General features: G+C 48.6%; 1 protein-coding gene across 1 annotated transcript in view; it reads right to left on the bottom strand.

The window, feature by feature from the left end:
- Positions 1 to 23,831, bottom strand: part of ncanb (neurocan b) — a 101,102-nt gene that overhangs the window by 59,168 nt on the left and 18,103 nt on the right. Inside the window, 5 exon segments of the mRNA XM_068702408.1 lie at positions 2,960 to 4,105; positions 8,856 to 9,659; positions 16,894 to 17,187; positions 20,552 to 20,679; positions 22,538 to 22,712. Coding sequence (XP_068558509.1) covers positions 2,960 to 4,105; positions 8,856 to 9,659; positions 16,894 to 17,187; positions 20,552 to 20,679; positions 22,538 to 22,712 — 2,547 coding nt within the window.

Raw genomic sequence — 23,831 nt, 5'->3', positions numbered from 1 at the left:
AATGTAAAGAAAGAAAAAAAAGGAAAGGAAAGGAAGAGGAGCGAAAGGAAGAAAGGAAGGAAGGGAAAAAAAAGATGAGGAACAGCGTACTCTCTCTGGATGCCCGTGGGAATGTGTTAGTATAGCTTCTGATCATTGATTAAAGAGGTTTATGTACTCCCACCTACAGCAGAGGAGAGGACACACTCACCCTCCCCTCTCTATCGCTCTCTCTCTCTCTCCCATTCTTCTTTCCCAGAGCTGTCCATCCATCTGGCCTTTCCCTCCTCTCTGTCTCTATCTCTCTGCCGTAATGGGCCAACAACCATTGCAGTAATTTTCTCTGTACAATAACTGACAACTACAGAAGGCCAGTGAGAGGGAGGGGTCTCCTGCTTCTAATCACTCAGCCGGAGCAGCTCCGTCCAAATGTCACCACACCAGAAATACCGATACAGATGACCAGTGGAGTCTAGTAATAAACACACTAACATTCACTCTTCCTACAGCTGCGATTACATAAACCAAACTCTTGCTTTTCTGACTGAAATCTGAAATATATGTTCACTTCATGACCTGATGGGATCATGGTCATGTTTAACCCAGTGGCCAGCAAAACAAATTGTACGTTTCTGCAAAACCACCGATATGTTGAATGTCGACACTTCTGAAACGCAAAATGCCACGTGGTTAACGATGTGAGACAATTGTTTAGGTTTAGTTTAGGCAGCAAAACTACTTGGATAAAATTTGTTAAAAGACAATGGTATGTTTAAAAAATAATAATGTAACAGCGCGTCGTAACAGCGCGTCGTAACAGCACGGTGTAACAATGTGGTATAACAATGCTGTATAACAGCGCCACGTAACAGCGTGGCGTAACAGCGTGGCGTAACAGCGTGGCGTAACAGCGCAACATAACAGCGCCACGCAACAACGCCACGCAACAGCGCCACGTGGCAACAGCGTAATGTGAGAACTAAACTACGGTAACAACATAACAAAATATCAACTTCCCTTTGCGGACTTTCTGATGTAACGTAACAGTTTAAAGTAACAAAGTAACACGACAGCGTAAACTAACAGCACAACATAACAACCGGAACGTAACAACTGTAACAATGTAACTAGATATCAAACGCCTTGAGCAGACTTTCTTACGTAACTTGACAAACGTAAGAACTTTACAGAACAATCGTACTGATGTTTATTTTTAGTTTCACACAGGACACACACAATGGTCTCCTGTGTTTGTTCGACCCACTCACAACCTCTTCCTTTACCGGACTTTGTCGCTTGTTTAACTCGTTTCTATACCACGCAACTTTCAATAACGGTCACTTGATATTCTACTTCACTTTATTGGCTTTGACCGAATGCAAAAAACGTTGACATTTATAATAATTTAATCCTACTTTTTTTTTTTCCCCAGGCGACTGGCCCGTCGCGCTCCGCATTAAACATTCAACACAGCAGTTTCAGATTTGCGACTTTTCAACTGCAAGCTCAGTTTTATAGCAGTATTCTCATTCTGCTGTTATTAAATGGAAGAAGGAAGTCCCCCCACTTCATAATCTCCTGTAAATAGAGCACATCACTTGGCCAGAGATGGTTCCCCTGGGAAAGACACTTACTACTCAGACGATGGTCAGTGGGAAAAGTGTTCGTAAACGACCAAACAATGGAGGCAATCAAGTGGTGAATGTTCCCCGGAGAAGATCTTTGACGGAAGTCCAGTTGGCAAGCATGTAAAAAAACATTTTCATCTGTCGAACGCATTGCACAATGTTGATGTAATTTCTATGGACAGAATAGAGAGGTGTTTACATGAGGTGCGTGTATTCCGAATAGGCCGTTATCCTCATTATAAGTGGCATAAATGAATCCCTACCAGCTCTGACCTCTCCACATGATGACTTGTGAAGAAAAGTTTGAGAAACGAACTTTCCTGAGCAGGATGACTAATGATCCAAGTCAGAATTTTTGAAAATGTATTTTCAAAACCCTGAAAATACCCCAAACACACTGAGCCGAGGATGAATGAGTGACATTAGTGTGGCAGGGACATGCGACAAATAATGCATTCATTCCAGACAGACACATCAAACATAAGCAAACGCATTTTGGTTGATTGCGAATTCAGACGAGGACGAGAAGAATATAGCGTCCTTCTATGTTGTTGTGTTTCTTTTACTCTGTGGTTTTCTGCCACAGTACCGGGTCCATTAACTATCAAGAGAAATCAATGCCGAGTGTGCTGAGGCGAACACCACGGACAATGCTATTATTGTGAAGTTTGGGGAGAGAGAGAGAGAGAGAGAGAGAGAGAGAGAGAGAGAGAGAGAGAGAGACAGAGAGAGAGAGAGACAGAGAGAGAGAAGTGAACACGGACAAACTTGAAGACGAGAAAGGAGAAGCGACCGCAGTCAATTACAAGTCCCATCTTGTAGTTTGTGTCTGCATTGATTTGTTTGGGGACCAGGATCTCGGCCTCTCGCCGGTTCACCTAATTGCACTCGCTCTGACCCGCTAATTACTTCACTAAGACCTAGTCGGCCTCACCTCGGTGCGCTGCCTCGTGGTCGGGAGACTGTCTCTCTAAACCAACGCGGGAGGACGAGGGGGTGAGAGGAGAGAACAGGCCCGGATTAAGAATGCATGATGCGTGTCAGAGCAGCAGAGAGAGCGGGGAGATGTAGAACGAAACAACAAGAGACAGGCACAGTGAGGACGTGGAGGTGTGTGTGTACTTCAGGTGGTCTGCGGAGGCGGTGAACTCGGGGGGGTGGAGGGCGTACGGCAGCGTTAACGCACCGCTGGTAATGTAGCGCACGTCAAAACGACGTGAGCGATGTTCCTCGCTCTCGCCGAGCCGCATGCATGATTAAATAAATCGCTACCGACTAGAGAATCGGTCACGGTCGTGAAGATAATGGTGACAGTGAAGTGCATTCATCGGGGGGGGGGGGAGCTCACATACCTGATGGGACGAGCCCGAAGGCCCAGTTGGGTACGAGGATCCCGAAAGGGTCTTTGCTTTCTTTCGACGCCGGAGCTTTGTGTTCCTCCGACTTCGGGCTCGCGCTTTTGAAAGGCGTCCAGCGGCTTCCAACCACGAAGGACTCCGACACCGCGGACCTGGATTCCATTTCCGTGGCGCCGACGTTGGAGCCCCACGCGAAGGTGGTCGTCCGGATGGCACCCGTGGTGGTTTGAGATCCGTCGCCGGTTGCTGGAGTAGCTGAGAGGTCGGCCGTTGTTTTCTCCCGCTCCTCCTGGACCCATGAAATGGAAATAGACGACTCCTCGGTGGTGGCGCTCTCTGAGGAGTTTTCCGTGGCGGTTGTTGTGGTGGTAGGATCCGTCCTCTGAGCGGCTCTGGTCGTCAGAAGCTCCGCTGTGGTCACTCCGGAGGTTGTCAGCACCTCCGTAAGGGCTCCGGGTGTGGAAGTGGTCGCCTCCTTGCTGCTGGTGCCTAAACCTGAATTTGAGCTGCTTTCTCCTCTCCGTGAGGAAGCCGAGGAGAGGTCGTCAGTGGGCATGCGGACGTAGAGGATCTCTCCCCTGGCTTCCTCGGCTGTGTCGGGCTCTTGGGAGCCCCGGGGTGGGGCGGTGGGCTGCTGCACCAGCTGCCACCGGGACAGAGTGGTGAGCTCTCCCACAGTCACGAGCTCGGTCTGGCTTTGGCCGAGTGAAGACTTTGTTTCAGGGCTGCTTTTGGCTTTCAATGCAAACCCGCCAGGGAACCCGTCACTGCTCCCCTCCACCTCCTTCTCCTCCCCCGATGGAGCTGTGGCGGCCGATGGAGGGTTAGCATCCTCCCCGTCCTGGTCCTTCCCCTGGCCTGAATAGTTTTCCGGGTTGTCCTGTCGAAGGGAAGTGGGCAGGGTCATCACCTCGAGCGGCCCCGCTTTGGCTTCCATGGGCCCCCAGGTGGGCCGTTTGCCCACATAGGGCACTTTCCCAGGGGGGCCGAGTTTAGAGCCACGCATGGATTTGATGGCCCACCGAAAGTGGCTGCTGGGGGCGGGAGCCAAAGCCGGGCCTCGTCTGGGACCCTGAGGACCGGATACGTTGACGCGTTCACCGGGTGGGGATGTCTCGTTGGGACCCGATGCGGCGAATCCTAACGGGAACAAAAGAGACAGAGCAGACTAATTAATACCATGCCATTATGGGGGCGGAGAGGACGGGGGTGGATTTAATTTTATGCATGTGGAATTAGCAATTAAAACTAAAGCCTGGCTTCTATGAGCCCCGTGTAACTGTTACAGGGAGCTCCGTTTCAGAGCGATGATGGAAACAGGAGTGTGCCCGGATCGGCGCTGTGAGCACCGCCCGGCCATGTGTGGACCACGTCACTGCGTCTTCTTATTGCACATTTCCTTCTTCTCTGTGGCCAAAGTACAAACCACCATCAACTCCAAGTTCCAAGCGGGATTATTTTTGCAAAGACAAACAGCTTTCCGTTGTCCTCAAAGAATACTAGTAGCCACAAATTTAGCGACTTATTCAAACCAACAGGGAAAAAAAGCAAATATTCAATTATATTATACTGTAATTCATTGCACCGGTTCTCTCCCCCATCTCCCTCACAACAACTAAGCTTTATGCAAATGGGTGCACAATGACTTCGACGTTATGCTAATGAGCGCATGACTTTTGGAGCTGGTGTTAGCCAACGCTGCATTTTTTTGTTTTTAAATGGAGCCTCATTTCCCGGGAGGTCGTACCTGGTGGCAGACCGAACTGCACAGTGAAAGAGAGGCTTATATGGTACCGATTCTATAGAGCACATCCAACATCTGATCCCGACGATATTCACTGTTAGAATGTTTCAGTCACTTCTGCTTTTAGCATCGAATGATCCCATTATGAACCAATTATACCAACTGAACTGGTCCTGAACCTCAACAATACAATACTTTCTTGCAGAGACCTCGTCACATGTGGAACTTTATTTTTCTTGCTGCACAACAACCTCCACGTTATTCATTCCGATGAATAATTTATTTTTTACATTGTTTTACATGCAGAAACTGTCACATTCATAAATGGGACGATATATTCATTATCAAATTCAACTTTCTCTTCTCAAAAGGAGCTATAGTGACCTTCTATGTATTAAAACATCAAATGTGCCAACAGCCTTTTTTTATACTAAGTGTCTAACGCGTTCTAATATGTGCTTTTTTTTTAAGTTTGTTGAAGATGTAAATATGCAAATACAGTAAAAAGAAAAGACCTTCAAATGTAACGGGGCGTTAGGTTCAATTTCTCTTCCATCCCTCCGTGTTTTTTTAGGCTGCAGACTTTATGATGGAATAAAAGTAGCAGTTAACTGTAATTTGCTGTAAGTTGGATGTGTTGGGCTTCTTTCCTCACCAGTGGAGCCGATCAAGGGCGGCTACCAAAGTTTTTTTTTTAGACAAAGATGGGCGCCTCGTAGGAACACACAGCAGACACACCAGAAGGATGGAGGGATGTATTCAAAGTAATTTCACACTTCTCTTCTCTGTCCCTGTTTTCTTATTCCCTGTGGAGTCTTTTCCCCCCCCAAACACACTTTCCTGCGGCGAGAGAAGAAGCCATGTGGAAAAAACGCAGGAGCTCCTGCAACGCGATGACTAAATGACTTTCACCACGACAAGCTCCCATCGCGACCTGTTTATTTAGATGAAGTGGCCCACTGTACCTTATCAGCTTACGGCTTTACACCAGACACCATCAATAATTCATTCTGTCTGCACGTGTGACTCACAGCTGGTGTGTGTGTGTGTGTGTGTGTGTGTGTGTGTGTGTTTTATTTGTAAGGGCTGCAGTGCAGTTGTGTCACCGAGAGGCCTCAGCTAGTGTCGCTACCATCACCATCGCTCAGCTCGGTTTTTGGCCGTCTTAAGTTCAGCTACCGTGTCTGAGAAGCACAGCAATGCTGCAGAGGAAGGGGGGGGGGGGGGGGGGGGGGGGCAACGCAACCCAGCACAACAAATTACCACGAGAGGGTAGAACATACACAAATATGTCCATGCATGAAATATTAAACTGTGTGTTAATTATTCAGAAGGTCCGCTGTTGCCTTATGCCCAAGAGAGGTTTTATGAGCCCGAGGTTCATCTCCATAAGAACCCATGTAGACCGGCGTAATTGTCGTATTAATAACCCAAATAGCTAATTACATACTTTCACTACACACTCCAAGGAAAGTGAGAATAATTAAACACATTAATCTGGTGTGATCATCTACGTAATGACCCGTGTAATAAATAAAATGAGACAATTAGACGCGGGTTTGGATGGTTTGAGTTTGGCGCGCTGACGCTGCGGATCTGTCGGTGGGGAAGAGCTCCACGTCGAAAAAACGTGGCAAAAAACAAAAGTTCTAATAAAGCGCCCTGTTCAGACGGTAATTGTGTGCTTCCACTGTGAGTGGTTCTGCTGCGTTGACTCCACTTTACCGGAGTAAACAGGCTGAGAGAATCCCCCGGGTCAGGCGGACATGATATTAAATTGTGAGAGCGGAGGCTGACAACGACAGAGAGAGAGAGAGAGAGAGAGAGAGAGAGAGAGAGAGAGAGAGACCTCATCTGCAGATATGGCATCTAATAAATAAAATAATAAATAAGACTTGAGGAGAAGTTATTGCACAGCTATGTGAATCATGTCAGGAGCATCTACAGTGAGCACACGGTCTTCTATCACATAAATACCGGTCGGCGTCTGGCATGTCGAGCTTATTCAAATCCTACCACCGCTAGGAGCTTAATGCCGTTCAATAAAAACACCTTGATCCGTAGGGGAGATCATTCAAGTCATCGCTCTACATTCAGAGGCCTGTTTTTCCCAAATTTGTAATTAATTTGATTCAATGTTTAAATTCTGAGGTTTCTTTTGGATGTGCCCCCCCACCCCCCCCCACCCCCCTCCAACGTGGCACCATCAGTTACTGAGGAGTGTTGAGATCCAAGGGAAGGCCCGCGGCGAGCAATAACAGCGTGAACTCAGCTCACTGATGCTAGTTTAAGAAGAGACGTCAGCTGGGCAGCTTTCCATCACGGCAACATGAAAAGACAGGAAAAAAAAAAAAAAAGACTCATCCTTCCCTCCTCCCCCCCCCCCCGGCCTTTTCTTCCCTTCTTCCTCACTCTGCTCATCCCCCCCCCCCCTTTTCCTTGCGTCGCTCGTCCTCCTCGACCGCGGCGATCATTACCGCCTGTGCCTTCAGAGAGCCGGGGCTTAATTGGCAGAGACGTAGACGGAGGTGAGAGCGGGCGGCGGCGGCGGCGGCCCAACCTCCTGCGTTAATTGGATGCGGCGGTGAATAATGCATGCGGACGAAAGCTTTGGATTTTCATTAATACCCTGGTGGTTGGCATCGGATTCCAGGTAGCAGTGAGTATTTAAATGAATAAAGTCGGGTTTCGGTGGGTGAGAAAAGCCCATCACCTTTATTGAATCGTTCTTCTGCTGGATGTCTGCGGGAGACTCTTAAGTCTTCCATTGTCCCCCCCCCCCCCCTTAAGCTGCTGCCAAGGATGTGTTATTTGTTGTGGCCATTAAAAGCAGAGCCGCCTTCTTCCACCCAAGTCTGCGGTCCACGTTCTTCTTCCGCTCCTATCCGGTAAATTTTGTTTACTTTTGGCCGATGATCCGTTTCTGAGCTGGAATTTGGCTCTGGTGGTTATCGGTCCAGCAACCTTACAGTCGGGAGCCGTTGCTCTAGTCTGTAGTCTATCTTTATCGCCGTGGTTACGATTGAGAGGAAGTGATCAAGGGGGGGGTTCGGTGCCAGGGTGCTTTCAAGAAGACATGAGCTATGACCTGGTGATCTTTTCTACCCCTGGATGTGTTGTTGCTCAGGGTAATTCTCTGTGGATGTTACCTGTCTGACAGGGCCTTTCAGGTTCTTCAGCTCACACACACACACACACACACACACACACACACACACACGCACACACACACACACAGTAACACTAACACTGGACTCCTGCTTTTGTGAGGCCTTCTCGTACTCCGCTGAGCATTCCTCTCTTTGTGTACGAACCAAGCAGCAAACCTCTGGGTCAGAGAAATGAAACCAACCAAAAACCGCAGTTCCTCTAATGGCCACTAGATGTCGGCTCCCAAAAGCAAGTCAATCCTCGTAGACCTCTATGTTAAAAATGTCTTTGTAGCAGAAATAAACATGTTTACAGACTGGTACAGCTTCACAACGCCTCTTCTACGGTCTGAACGCAGACTTCTTCAAAGTCCAGCCACAGCTAATCATTGTTTTAGTTCCAGACTTCTCTGATTCCTAAACATAAGCTGTAATTTGCGATGAAGGTCTGCTTTGTTTTAGGCAAACATTTACGTATGCGAGCAAACCTTTTACCGCAAAGTAGATTCAAATTGGAGCTTCGCTCGTGCTCTTTCTGACAGCCTGTGCTGTAAACAAAGCACTCTTGTCGGTATATGAATATGAGAATGAAGTCTCCACTCCAACATGTTGCTGCATGAGGCATGCCCCTTTTGTTTGTTTGCAATTACTGTTTAATTAAATCTACAGCGCTACTTCAAATTGCCCTGCGGAGGAATAATTTATGGCGCGCTCGAGGGAAAAGGCAGAGGGAGTGCAACGGAGAGACAGAGACTGTTTTAAAAAAAGCTCGACAATGAACGGATCCTATAATTCCCGGCGACATTTACGGTTAAACGCACCGGGCCTCGATTTTGAAATAGAACCGTTTCCATTTACCCTCGTTTCTATTTCAATTTCATACTCGGTTATTAGCTTAAAGGTGAACTCAAACACACACACACACACACACACACACACACACACACACACACACACACACACACACACACAGATAACATAAATGTTGAGCTCATACCGTTGGATGGAGGATTGTCGGCCGACGCGCCGGAGGCTCGTTCTCCTGGCTGAGCGGCGGTGTCGTTTTGCCCTGCGCTCTGGACTGCAGGCACTAATCGAATCAGTGGCATCACCTCCTTCTCCTGCTCGGACAGACCTTCCTCTGGACTCTGTAGTGCGCTGGTAGGAGTCCTGAAGGAGAAACTACCGCTCCTGTGCTCCACGATGGAATTGTCCACGCTGCCCTTGTCCCCACTTGGTTTTGGTGAACTCAGGTTCCTGCTGGATGCTTCTCCCTGCGTCCGGTTCTCTCCTGCTTTGTCCTCGGCAGCCGACGGCCCCTTCTCTGTCTCCTCCACCTCCTCGCCTCCTCTCCAGTACCTGAAGGGCTTCATCAGAGTGTTAACAAACTCAGCCAACACACTGTTACTAGTCTGAGACTGGGGAGTGGAAGAGGCTACGGATGACAATGTCGGGGACGACCCAAAATAGCCGCCGTCTTCTTCTTCGTGAGCTGAACCCCCATGGCTCTCCAGGTCAGTGAGGCCCATGGTGTTGCCGCTCTTTGTGCCATCGGACTCCTCCTGTTTTGGCCCCCAGCCCTCCTCCGGCCTGAGGTGGATGACGACGTGCTCTTCGGAGATCTCGGAGGAGTTGTCGATTCCGCCGTTGTCCAAGTCGACCAAGCCGGTCCAGTCAGACGTCTTGGGAAAAGCGTCGCTGCGCTGGGCTTCGGTGACCGAGGAGATGGGCTCTGCTGCCGGGTCGGGGGCCTGGAACAGAACCCGTGCCTCTGAGGCCTGGACCCCCGCTGGCTGGTGGGCTGCAACGCACACAAAGTCACATTTCACCAAAAAGCAAGAGCACTTTTTTTTTCTTTTTTTTTTCCACTTGACCTGCTTTATCTACTGCCGCCGCGCAACACAGAACCTTCCCTCTCTCCTCCCACTGCAGTGAACCTGTTACCGCTACTCCAGCACGATTACATTCAGGGCATGCTGCTCGGCGGTAGACTGACAACATGTGGCTCGGATTTGTCAACCACAAAAATCCAATCGTTTTCAAATGAACAAACACGCAGCAATTGTGTTCATGCCATATTAATGAGATCGCGTCGACAGAATTATCTACATGAGCCAAATTCACGCTATGAGACAAAACATATTATCCTTTTTTTTATCAACGTTTAGCTATCTGAAAGACATCATTTGTGTTAAATATTAATCAGTCAACGTGCACGCGCCGTCGTTGGTGCAATGTGGAGGTTTTGACAAATGCTCCGCTGCTCTGCTCCCATGCTGTACTTGTTGACTTAAAATTATTGGGTTATGTAGATGTTTCGCCTCAGTGAAAATTTAATAAGCTGACATTGTGAGGGATAAAAATGTTGTTTTTTTCCCCCTCCTGTGTGTGGAAATATGATTGTCAAACATCAGTCTGTACTGTGCTACAATCAACGGAAGCCAGAACAAATAAAAACAAGGTCCAGATGAAGAATCATAGGCTGGATAATCTACGAAAAATACACAACATCAGTGAACAGAATGAGCTGTGAAGTCAATCCAAAGTGAAGATGAAACTCTCAGTCTCAGTTGGCTCATGATAAAAGACAAGGTCAGACACAGTCACTGCAAAACCCCAGTTGGACTAATTCAAGCTCTCTTTCTCTCTCTCTCTCTCTATCTCACACTCTCTCTCTCTCTCTCTCTCTCTCTCTCTCTCTCTCTCTGTCTCTATCTCACACACTCTCTCTCTCTCTCTCTCTCTCTCTCTCTCTCTCTCTCTCTCTCTCTCTCTCTCTCACACTCTCTCTCTCTGTCTCTATCTCACACTCTCTCTCTCTCTCTCTCTCTCTCTCTCTCTGTCTCTCTCTCTCTCTCTCTCTCTCTCTCTCTGCCTCTCTGTCTCTCTCTCTCTCTCTCTCTCTCTCTCTCTCTCTCTGAGTGTGCGAGCTGAGAGCAGGTGGTGGTGGCAGAGCGTGTGCGTCGTATTGTTTTCCTTGTTAATGTTATATTTTTCACATAGTTTAATAATCACAGTTTCACAGTAGTTTATAGTTTAGTGTTGGGGTATTTTGTGGGTTTATTTTATTTTTTTATTTTCTTTTCTCACCGGCGTCTGCCGGTAGCGTGGCGGACGCCATGGCTAGCATGTGCTACAAGCACCTCACCCGCAAGCACGGTGTTAAGGTGTGTGCCACGTTCCCCTGCAGCGTGGAGGACATCGGCCTCGCTGTGGGGGAAAAGGTCGGCCACGGCGGCGTCGTGTCGGCCGCACGCATGAACAGAGCCGTGGTTGTGTTCCTGGACCGGGTGGAGAAGGTGAACTCGGTGGTCGAGACGGGCATCACCGTAAACAGCTGTTTCGTGCAGGTACTGCCTTTATGCCAACCCGCCACCAAGGTAGTCCTCTCGAACGTCCCCCCCTTCATCACCGACGAGTTCCTCAGCAGAGAGCTGTCCAGACACGGGAAGGTGGCGTCCCCGATCCGCAGGATGTTGTCTGGGTGTAAGTCTCCATTGCTGAAGCACGTGGTGTCTCATCGTAGACAGCTGTATATGATACTGAACAACCGGAACGAGGAGCTCAACCTCCGTTTCGTTGTTAAAGTAGATGATTATGACTACACCATATACGCCACTTCAGCGGGCATGAAGTGCTTCGGTTGTGGAGAGGAGGGACACTCGGTGAGGGCCTGTCCGGAGCGGAGCGAGCCGGCTCCGCCCGGCCCGGGAGCGGCTGTTGCTGCTGACGCGGGGGCCCCCGCCGCTCCACCGGTAGCGGAGCGGCCGAGGGCTCCCGCCTGGGGAGGCGCTGGCGCGGCGGGGATGCCGCTCGCGAGCGGGGTCCCCGCCGCGGGGGTGGCCGCCCCCATCGTGCGGCCGATCGCGGCTCCGCGGATCTCTCCGCGGAGACCCGCCGCTGTGGCCGAACCAACACACGGGGTGAGTTCAGTTGATGCACCGAGGGTGGAGGTAGCTACGGGTGAAAAGGGGGGTTTGGGTGAGGGTATTGCGTGTAAAGAGGGGGTGGTGGGTGAGGGGGTTGTTCTGGGAGGAGAAGGTGTTCTGGGTGGGGTGGGGGAGAAGGAGGTGGGGGGTGGTGTGAGCGGTGTGTGTGGGATGCAGGTGGAGGAGGAGGCAGGTGAGGGGGTCGCGGAGGAGAAGGCAGGTGAGGGGGGCATGGAGGAGAAGGCAGGTGAGGGGGGCATGGAGGAGAAGGCAGGTGAGGGGGGCATGGAGGAGAAGGCAGGTGAAGCAGGGGGAAAAAAAGAGAAAAGAAAAGACGGAGGGGAGCGCAGTGCGCTGTGGAGCGAGCAGGTGGAGGAGGCGGAGATGGAGGAAATAAATAAGGGTAAAACAAAAAGTACAACAAAGCGCAGGAGGTCAAGCAGGGCGGTGGCGATGAGTGTGGGTGTGACTGATGAGAGTGCGAATGATGAGTGTGTGTCTGATAGTAGCGATGTCCCGGTTTTTAGCAGCAGTCAAAAGAAAAAGATGTTCACGTCAAAAAAAATGTTTTTAGCCCAAACAAAAAACCAGCACGGGGTAAAGGTGGGTGAGCACTTCCCAGATCTAGGTCTTTTTATTGCCTCGGCCAGACTCCACATGAGCCAGAGGGAGGAGTCTGGCCTCACAGACCAGGAGGCTTTTAGACTTAAAAAACTAGTGCTTAAGGCAAAGCGTCAGCTGAGCAGTGATGGAAAGGACAGCTTGGGTTATTTTATCTAAGTTACTGTTTTATTGTTTGGTTTTTACTTTAATTTTATCCACCATGGATGTTTTTAAAGTGGGCCTTTCTAACGTCAATGGTGCCAGAGACGTCCGGAAGAGAACGTCTATCTATGAAACATCCAAAATGAAAAAGATAGACGTTCTCTTCCTACAGGAGACGCACAGTGATTTTAACAATGAGTCTGACTGGAGGAGGGAGTGGGAAGGGGAAGTCATTTTAAGCCACAACACCTCCCTTAGCGCAGGAGTGGGCTTCCTCTTCTCACAGGCTTTTAAACCCAACGCACTGGAGGTCCAGCATTTTATCGAGGGGAGGCTTCTTTTAGTCAAAGCTCGGTTCGACACATTTTCTGCTGTTTTTATCAACGTTTATGCTCCAACATCCGGCGCAGAGAGGAAGCAGTTTTTACTCAAAGTGAATGACGTTTTAAATGGTTGCTCCACGGAGGATTTTTTATTCTTGGGGGGGGATTTTAACTGCACAGAAGATGCAATTTTAGATCGTAATCACGCAGAGCCTCATCCGGCCTCTCAGCACGCCTTGAAGCAGCTGGTCCGCTCTCACGGCCTGGTGGACGTGTGGAGGAGGATGCACCCAGACTCCAGACAGTACACCTGGTCCCACCTCAGAGAGAGCAGGGTCTCCTCAGCCAGGTTAGATCGTATTTATTGTTTTAAGCATCATTTTAGCATTTTTAAGAGTTGTGCTATTATGCCTACTGGTTTTAGTGATCATTCTCTGGTTTTAGCTCATGTTCTTATCAGGAACATTTTACCCAGAAGTGCTTATTGGCATTTTAATTCTGTTTTAACATTTGATAAGAGTTTTAGAGAGGTTTTTATTTATTTTTGGGGTGCTTTTAGACAGAGGAAGGGTGAGTTTAGTAATCTTAGACAGTGGTGGGACCATGGTAAGACACAAATAAGACTACTGTGTCAACAGCACACTTTAAACGTCACACGGGATAGCACCAGATCTATGAAAGATCTGGAGACCGACATAGTGGAACTGGAACATTTAAGTGAGTCCACAGGAGATCGAGGTTATATTGAAAACCTCAAAGAGAAAAAAATGGCTTTAGCCGACCTGCTGGATAGTAAGGTGCAGGGCGCCCTGGTCAGGTCCCGGTTCCTGAACATCACAGAGATGGATGCTCCCTCTAGCTATTTCTTCAGTCTGGAGAAAAAGAACGGGCAGGGGAAAGTAATCCACGCGCTGCTGTCTGACACAGGGCAGGAACTGGCGGAACCAAGCCAGATACGAGGGCGAGCTGTGAGCTTTTATCAACAATTGTACTCCACAGAATACCAGGAAGAGCCAGCTCTCCTGGAGAGTTTCTGTGGAGGACTGCCCCAGGTCTCTGAAGAGGCCAACTCACAGCTCGAGGGCCCCCTCCAGATGCAGGAGCTGCTGACCGCCCTGCAAAGCATGCAGGGGCGGCGGGCTCCTGGCATTGATGGCCTTACAGTTGAATTTTATAAGGCCTACTGGGACATCCTCTGCGAGGATGTCTCTGAGGTTTTTAATGAGTGTCTGGCCTCTGGTTCCATGCCAGTGTCCTGCAGGAGGGCAGTCCTCACATTGCTGCCCAAAAAAGGAAATCTGCAGGACATCAAAAATTGGCGCCCTGTGTCCTTGCTCTGTGTGGATTACAAACTCCTGTCCAAAGTATTGGCCTCCAGGCTGGGGAGAGTTATGGAGCAGGTTATCCACCGGGACCAGACCTACTGCGTCCCTGGCAGGTCCATGGTGGACAACGTCCACCTAATTCGAGATGTTTTGGATGTCTCTAGTTCATTAGGTGTAGACGCTGGTTTGATTTCCCTAGACCAGGAAAAGGCTTTTGACCGCGTTGAGCACAGCTTCTTGTGGAACGTGATGGAGAAGTTTGGGTTCAGCGCGGGCTTCGTAGCTAAGATCAAGGTGCTGTACAGGGATGTTGAGAGTGTGCTGAAAATCAACGGCAGTCTGAGTGCTCCTTTTAGAGTGTGTAGAGGGGTCCGGCAGGGCTGTGCTCTGTCTGGGATGCTCTACGCTCTCTCCCTTGAACCTCTCCTCCACAAGATACGCTCCAGCACTCAGGGTTTGTTTTATCCGGGTTTTAATAAAGAAATGATTTTATCTGCTTATGCAGACGATATTATATTTTTTATTAAAAACCAAAGTGAGGTCAACATTTTAGCAGGCATTATACAGGATTTTAGCTCGGCATCGGCAGCGAGGGTCAACTGGGGGAAGAGTGAAGCCCTCGCTGTCGGTGAGTGGCGCGGCGGTCTCCCAGTTCTCCCCCAAAACCTGGAATGGAAAAGAGGAGGTCTAAAGTACCTAGGGGTGTTTTTGGGAGCAGACCATATAGTGAAGAAGAACTGGGAGACCGTCACAGAAAAGGTCGAAGAAAAACTTAAAAAATGGAAATGGCTGCTCCCCCAGATGTCGCTTAGAGGGAGAGTGCTGGTTTTAAACAACTTGGTAGCATCCCAGTTGTGGCACCGGTTAGCCTGTGTGGACCCCCCCTTAGGATTACTTGCGGAAATCCAGAGGAAGATGGTGGACTTCCTCTGGGGGGGTCTACACTGGGTGCCACAGGGGGTGCTGTTTTTAGCCAGGGAGGAGGGGGGACAGGGCCTTGTCCACCTGGCCAGCCGGACTGCCACTTTTAGACTACAGTTTATTCAAAGGTACCTCACAGGCCCGGCAGATCTGGTGTGGAGAGATGTGGCCGGCAGCATCCTGAGGCGTGCCAATAACCTGGGGTTGGATGATGCTCTGTTTTTAACTGATCCTAAATTTTTAAAACTAACTATGTTGCCTCCTTTTTACCAGGGCGTCTTTAAGTCATGGGCCCTTTTTAACCAAAAAAGGTGCCCGAAAGCCAACTCTCTGCACTGGTTGTTGAGAGAACCACTGGTCAATGGAGCCAGGCTGGACGTCAGCAACCACACCACCCACGGCCTGACGGCGGCGCTGATCCAGTCTGGAACCTTGACCCTGCAGCAGCTGGTGGATGCAGCGGGGCCGGCACTGACCAACACCCAGGCCCTGGGTTCTCTGCTGGGGCTGCAGTCTCTCCGGGTGGCAAGGAGGATCCTGGAGCTCTTGTCCAGCAGGCTATCAAAGAAAGAGAAAGACCTCCTGATGGGTGACCGGACCAGGACCAGCCCGGACGCTGCAGACCCCTACCCGGACATCATCCTGAGCCCAGGGCTGGGAGAAAAGACCGGCCCCCTTCTGAGAGTCATCCACGCAGAAAAACTAACAATAACAAAAGCGGACAAAGAGACTCTGTACCGCAACTGCGTGAAGTGCATCCACCAGGCCGGACTGAGCGGCAGACCTCCCACTGTGTGGACCAAGAGATGGGGACAGGACGGACCCGGCCCACAGTGGAGGATTTTATACAAAGCCCCCCTCAAAAAACGGACAGGCGACCTCCAGTGGAGAATCTTGCACGGTGCCGTCGCTTCCAACGCTTTTATTTCTGTTATTAATCCAACTGTTCTTAGCGGGTGTCCATTTTGCGGAGTACGTGAGACAATTTACCACGTTTTTACTGAGTGCAAGAGACTCACCAGTCTCTTCTCTCTTTTAACATCGGTTTTTACACGTTTTAACGTTGTTTTTACTGAGAGGATTTTTATCTTGGGAGCTGGCTACAACAAAAATTTTAAAATCAAGTGGCAGCTCCTCAACTTCCTCTCAGCCCAAGCCAAACTGGCCATTTACACCAGCAGAAAGAGGAAGGTGGAGCAGGGGGTGGGGCAGGAAGCGGCGGCAGTGTGGAAGACGAACCTCCGGTCAAGACTCCGGCTTGAGTTCGGATTTTATCGACAGGTCTCCGATCTCGAGTCTTTTAAAGAGTGTTGGTGTTTTAAAAACACACTGTGTGAGGTTCTTAACGACCAGCTGTCCTTTTCACACTTTTTACTTGACTGATGTATTTTAAAAACAAAAGAAAACAGTTTTTTAATTTATTTTTTGTATTTATTTACATTTGAGACGTCTTGTGACTGTAAAAATTTAAACAATATGTAAATAAAGTGTTTTTGTAAAAATCAAAAAATCTCTCTCTCTCTCTCTCTCTCTCTCTCTCTCTCTCTCTCAAGCTTCACTTCACACAACATACAAGCCCTTAAATCCATTGAGGGGGGACACAAATGTCACACAATCTCTTCGCAACTACTTCATGTGTGACACAAACATGTCGTGCTCATTAAAAAACCAGAACGAGAGCCCCTCTGTCCCCTCTGTCCCCGCTGTGGCAATTACCACAATGACGCTGCACCGAGGTTCATCGTCGCAGAGCGCGCGGTTACCTCGGTTACCTCGGTAGCAGTAGGCGTCGTACAGGGCCGTGGTGTCGGGGAAGCCCGTGCGGTTGGGGTTGTTGTAGACCGTCCGCACCCCGGGCTCGTCCCCGCCGCAGTTCTTCCGCGGGACGTTGATGGGGTAGCGGGCGCTGCCGTCGGCGAGCCAGCCAGGGTCGCACTGGTCCAGGCCGGCCTGCCAGGCGAGGTAGAGCTGCCCGACGGTGGCCAGCTGGGCTCCCAGGGAGTGGCAGTGGGTGGAGGCCGTAGCCAGGCTCAACTTGTCCGCCACCGAGGAGTGGAAGACTTGACCTGCGGAGACAAAAGGGGTTCAGTTTGAGAGCACGGCTGAGAGACTAGAGGCATGATTGTGATTGTAGGTTTTTGAGAGTTTGTCTGTCTGGGTCTTCTTTTACTTTAAAGGCAATTAGTTCTAGACAGTTTGCTTTTTTTTCCTTTGTCAACTTTGCCAAAGCAATAAGAGGTGCAGTCTTGAAGTAGCGTGATAAAAGAACAGTTTTTACTTGCCATGCATGAGAATGAATTTTATTTTTTGCATAAAAGTAATAAAAATACATCAGTGATTCAAAGAACGGACTATACAAAGACAGTTCCTTGAATTCAAAACAGTTGCAAAGAGGGATCTAAGAGGATGACGAGTACACAGGCTGCGACTGAAGGAGAAGAAGAAAGGAAAGGTGGGGTTGATGTGGTTAAAATAGTGATGCAAAAAATAAGGCCTGAGCAAGCCAGACAGAGAGAGTTCAAGAGGACCGCTGTGTCTGCGCAGCACAAACAAAGTGATACGATCAGAGGATCCACTGGCAGTTCAGTGTGTGATGAAATACATACGAGCTGGAGGAGTGGACAGTGGGAATGAGCTCGATGTTGAGGATCCAGGAGATGGATGGTTTATTGAACAGGGATGGGGGAAGGTAAAGGGTGAAGATGCGAACACAAAAGAATAAAAGAGGCGGAATGGTTTAAGGATTGACTTTATGTAAGAAGTGGACGGAGTCGCCGCGACGTCACCTATTGGTTTGTGGACAGCATCGAGTTCAGCATTAAGTGTCTCGCCATCTTGTTTTTTTGCAACCAGAAGTGACACGAGAGGGTGGAGCTAAGTATGCTGTAGCCCCGCCCCTAAAGCATCCCCTGCTTTATGGTCTGTTTGACTCTAAATGGAGCATAATGTACTAAATGAACATCATGCTGTATTGAAGAAGACTGGAAACTAGAGATTGAGACCATAACTCATGTTTACAATGTTTACTGAGGGAATAAATCAAGAGAGAAGTAGAGTCATTTTAGACTAGACTTCTATACAACCAGAGGAGTCGACCCCTGCTGGACATTAGAGAGAATGCACGTTTTAGGCACTTCTACATTGGCTTCGTTATCTGTCTCTTTTAGCTTTGTTTTGGGTCTCCACCAACTGGCTCTTCAGCTGCTAAATGTCCACCAGCCGGTCCGTCCGTTTGCTGCTGAGCAGGTAGTGTAGAGCGCAGGTTTGACTTCACCTTTCCTCTGAAAACTATGAGAGCTGCATCAGGGAAGTTCAAAGTGAGGGGAGGAGCCTCTCGCATTGTTCACGCCCTTTGTCATTTGTTTTATTGTGTTGTTTGTATCCGCTTTTAGAATATGCACCAAAAGCATGATTGTGAAGATATCCCTCTATGAGAAACAGTCGATCAAATTACTAAAGAACTCATTTCTAATCTACACAGTAAGTGTTGGGGGTTCAAACCTTGAGGTTGCTGCCCGGGATGACGTGAAGAAAGAGTTTGTTGTTTATTGGGAGGCTGGTGAAAAGTTGCTAATTATTACAGATTTATGATGGAATAAAAGATAAATTATGACTCAACTCAAAATGTTTGTGCTTACTGTATTACTAATCCTTTTATTTTACTATGAACTTACTAAGATTTTAGCTAAAAGATGATTTGATACAGTCAACCAAACCATGCTGAAATCCATGCAGAGACAAAGAAAAGGCACACAGAGATCATTAATTTAGCTTTCACTTGTTGTTATTTATTTTTACAGAATAAGAGATAAAACACCAGCTCTGTGTCAGCCAGTAATTTGCCTTTGATTAAAGACAATTATCTGCTGATTGTTTCAATCAGTTTGGTTATTTTCCTGAATGAAATTGTCAACTGCTGGATACAAAGTCTACAGGTGGTCACGCAATCTTCTCTGCTCGGCAACTCGGTCACATGTGGGGTGTTCGCACCTATAATAGCTCTGCTACTGTAACTCCTACTACTATTATGCTTAATAACAGTTGTGGACCTACCGGCTCACAGCAAGTGACCCAGAAAGACTATCCCCTGATGTGTGTCTGATTGTGCTCAAAAAAGCCCGCTGCGCTTATGATTGTTCCCTGGAATATGCAAATATCACAAACCCAGAGCGGTATTTCAGTTTGTCCACTGTCGCGGACCTGATTATAATGTGAATGCAGAATACGTGCAGCGCTGATATCTGGCGCTTGGGCTACGACACCCTCAAAAGGAAACCGCAAAGCTCAACACAGCAGGATGTGGGGAGTGATGAGAATCATTTTTACCCCCCCCACCGGGGGAACTTAAAAATCAGAGTCTGCAGGTGCATGCTGGGGGCAGAGGTTGGGTTTATGAGGTGCTACAGTATAAGAACATCAATGGCAGGAGTGACAGCAGGTGATAGACTGTCCTGCACTGCCATAATAGGAAGGGGACATTGGATATACTAGTGCAGGGCCCGTTCGGAGCATGTGCTCGTTCTCAAGAAGCACTAATCGCTCGTTTACCCGACGGAGGTGAAGAAGACTTTGGTTGTAATGTCGCTATTTCAATCATCCAGTCAGCAAACATGAACTGCGATCAATGAGCCACGTCTTGTAAATGCCCGATGCGGATGCCCTGAAGCCCCCCCCCCCCCCCCCCCCCCTCCTTCCCAGTGCTATCCCGTTGCTTGTCTAAATTGCTCCATCTTTAACACTGCACGTCCTCGAGGTCCCCAGCAATACACCCACCTAGTGAGAAGTGGATCGAACGAAAGGTTCTCGAGGTATGCGAAGGACGGACGGACGGACACACACACACACACACACACACACAGACAGAGACTCCTTGCTTTACAGTGGGGAGTATGTCACGTATGAGTGGCAGAGGAGTGAGCTCGAAGGGTTCGCTTCATAATACCTACAGAGAGTAGCAAAAGCCAACCTTCAGTCCACCCTGGAATATGTCTTAAAGAATAAACAGTGAAACACGACATGGAGGAACGATGGCCTCCAGTTATGTGGACATTGATAAGATTAAATAAAGATTTCCATCTTCCTTAACCAGAAGTAGTTTTAAATCCATAACCTCCCAAAAAAAAAGGTTCAACATCATTTAGTGGCGTTAAAATGGATCTGACTGCTGTGCCTGTAGAGCTTTCCCCTCCAGCGCAGCCGTTTATAATGACAGTGGTGACAGATGTACCACTTTAGAAACAACGGACACCATGCTAAAAGAAAGAGGCTAAGGCTGCATGTCCCAGGTAAGAGGCCAGCCTCCTCATCAGGTGGTGATCCATGGAAGGAGACATGGAAATGAAGGGCCAGCTAGTTAGCTGGAACAAGCTAACGTTTGCAGCTCACAGCACCTTAGTGTTATAGCTACAGAACATTTTTTATGATCCATACCTTGAAGCTGCTCGGCAAAGCAGTAGACATCGAACAGCTCATCGGGGGACCTATCGCCGTAGTTACGGACTCCAGGTGAGTCCTCGCGATCGCCATAGCAACCGGGCCGAGGCGACTGGATGGGATACCTTTAAGGAGACGAGGACAGAGAGTGTGTGAGTGAAGGGAGGGAGAGGGAAACAGAAAAGGGAGATTAATATAGCCCGGCCATGAAAAAGGCAGCCGCAGACAATCTCGGGGCTCCCTGTGGACGAGTCTGTGCACACACACACGCACACGCACACACACACACGCACACACACACACACACAAAAGAAGATGAAAACTGAGCTACACTTTTATCATCTCCTGCCCTGAATACAATGAGTTTAAGTATGTCTCCCTCCCAGAGATTACCCAAACGCATTACCCAAAGAATAACAAGAATAAACACATAAATTCCCCCCCTCCCCCGAAAATTGGTGAATCGAGTTATCCCGTAACATTCATTACATGTCACAACAACCTCGGGACAACATTTGGAACGCACTTCAATAGATACAATATCTCGCTTCCGTTAATTATTCTGCCCAAAGTGCGAGTTTCGCGGAGAGAAATGACCCTATATCGTTTCACTCGAAATTGTTTTTTTTCGAAATGTGTTTCATGCTCTGGCAATGTAAGAATTCCTGTAGAGAGAGAGAGAGAGAGAGAGAGAGAGAGAGCAAGAGAGAGAGAGAGAGAGAGAGAACGGGAGTTGGAGGCAGGAAGTCAAGGAATGGTTAAAAGAATCAGGCATTCCTTCGGCGGCTTGGCGAGCCCGTCGTGGGCGGAGCAAACAGCGATCTATATTCCGGCTCCGACTGAGCAATTATTCCACGAGAACATTGATTCAAGCAGCACCGGGGCACAGGCAAAGAGGCTGATTAAAAGATTACGCTGGGCACACGGGGACTTGTGAAGTGCTGGGGAAACAGACACAACACACAAATACAGACAGAATCAAAAAGGTACATGCAGAAGACGCTCATCAGGCCTGCACAGAACCATCAACCTGCAGCGACCTGGTTTCACTCAAACAAAGAGAACGGCCTCAGCCTCTTTGTTTCTGCTCTGGCGGGCTGATCAAGCGACGGCTGATGACTGTATTTTTTATTTATTTTTTTATACTCCCACCGCATTAATTGGACGCTTTCCTCCTGGCTGATGTGCAGCCGGGGCCCTCCTTGATCTGGACCAATTAGATAACTCCCGAGCGGAAAAAAAACAACAGGAACGTAGGACGGAAGGAAGTGACGCCGCGGGGGAAAGGTTGTGAAAAAAAAAAAAAAAAAAAACTGTCAGGAAGAAAACAGTCAATCTGCGAGGTTGAGCAAATTTTGAAGTTAGAAATGTGGATGTAGGAGAACGCTGTTGACTGGTAATGTTACGAGGGACTTTATGGAAGGTGGCAGAAGGAAGCACGCGCAGCAGCCTGACAGACAGCTCCGAGGGGGCAGCTGTAGTTAACTGCCTTTCCAGTGTGCAAACAAGCAATTAGGCCCAATTATGTTGCACAGTTTTGTGTTCATAAAAACTCCAAACGGATCTAAATGTGCTGCACGTTGCCATACTTCATACTTCTACGGAGCACGTTCTCTGGTTTCAGACGGCTTTTTAGTGGCAGAGTGCATTTATTTTCGTTACGATGTTTGATCATGTGGCAAATTGTAAAAAAAAAAAAAAAAAAAAAAAAAAAAAATATCAGGCTGAAACAACTGTCTGATAGAGATTTTTTAAAAAGAGCAGCCCGGTCCAACAAACAAGAGCTGCCAGCGAAACCTTGCTGCTTTCAGCCCACGACTGCTAATTGCCATCTAGAGCAGGATATGCGGAGACGCTGCTGCAATGTATATGTGATAATAAGGGGACTATAGAATGTTCTGCCCCTGGATTTAATCAAAGAGTAGTAACCATAGCTTGTTGGACGTGATGCCGTGTAAGTATGCGAGAGTGGAAGAACCTCACCGTACAGTCTGGTCAGACAGCCAGCCGGCGTCACAGTTGTCGTATCCGTCGGCGAAGGTGGCCTGCAGCTGACCCGGCGTCGCGATGGAGGCCGAGTTCTCCAAACACACTCTCTTGGCGTCGGCGAAGGACAGGGCGTAGCGGTCATGGGGGGCCCGGTAGTGGAACACCACGCCTTGGAGAGAAGAGATGAGGGTGGAGGAAACTAACCATATTGAATATATATATATATATATATATATATATATATATATATATATATATATATATATATATATATATATATATACATGACCTGCAAACCTTCTGGGTCACAGGAATATTTATGAATTGCAACCTTGAAACCGTGAAAACATGAGCGCGTACACGCTCACAGACGCGTAATCGTGTACCGACATTGTTTCCATCTGCGTAGGAGGGAAAAAGACAGCATTCAGGTTCAGCAAACCTGCGCGCGTGAATCTCATTTGCATCAGACAGTCGGAGGGCTTATTGTGAGAGGAAAAGAGATGTTGCCCTTGGATACAGTGTCTGACAAACGACGGCGATGTTTATTTTACTGCTTTAAAACAGTACACACACACACACACACACACACACACACACACACACACACACACACACACACACACACACAATGTCACCCTGCCGCCGCCGCCGCCGCCGCACTCATGATGGAAAGACAAAGGTGGAAATAGAGATATGCCTCATTCAAGGAGATGCGTGTATTATATGCTTCACATATTGAGACAGAAGGAGAGGGTGATAGGTAAGCAGGAACGCAAAAAAAAAAGTGAGCAGGAAAAAAAAAAAATTGGAAGTAGCAAAAAGAGAAAAAAATAAATCATCTGGGAACAAAGTGAGACACAATTCTCTTTGCGGTGAAAGAGGCATACATTTCACTTAAATGGGACAGGATTAGCTTCAGAAGTGTCCCTCTAACGCTCCCTCACCTCCCACCTCTGCCTGCCATTCAGGCGGTCGCTGCTCCCCATGAGGAGCAATCCGGCGACGTGAAAGCCGGCGGGCGGCCGGCCGCTAACACGGGTCCTTCATCTTCGCTGGCTCTTTGTCTCTGGGAGAGTGACAGAGATTCCTGCGAGATGCGAGGCCCGCATGGCAATTTGAGCATTAGCACTCCGGGCTCCCGCAATCCCAGCAGTCCATCCAGCCGTTCTGTCATCGTGGTCTTATTCTCCTCTTCACGGAAAATGTGGAGCAGAAATCCTCTCTTTTTTTCTTTTTTTTCTTCAGTTTCCATCCTCTCTCCTTGGAGGCTGTGGAATCTTGTCCA

This window comes from Cebidichthys violaceus, unplaced genomic scaffold (genome assembly GCF_023349555.1).
Source record: "Cebidichthys violaceus isolate CVI_PGR_0920_01 unplaced genomic scaffold, fCebVio1.0.p SCAF_84, whole genome shotgun sequence".
In the NCBI taxonomy this organism is placed as follows: Eukaryota; Metazoa; Chordata; class Actinopteri; order Perciformes; family Stichaeidae; genus Cebidichthys; species Cebidichthys violaceus.
This window is presented reverse-complemented; position numbering and strand designations above follow the sequence as displayed.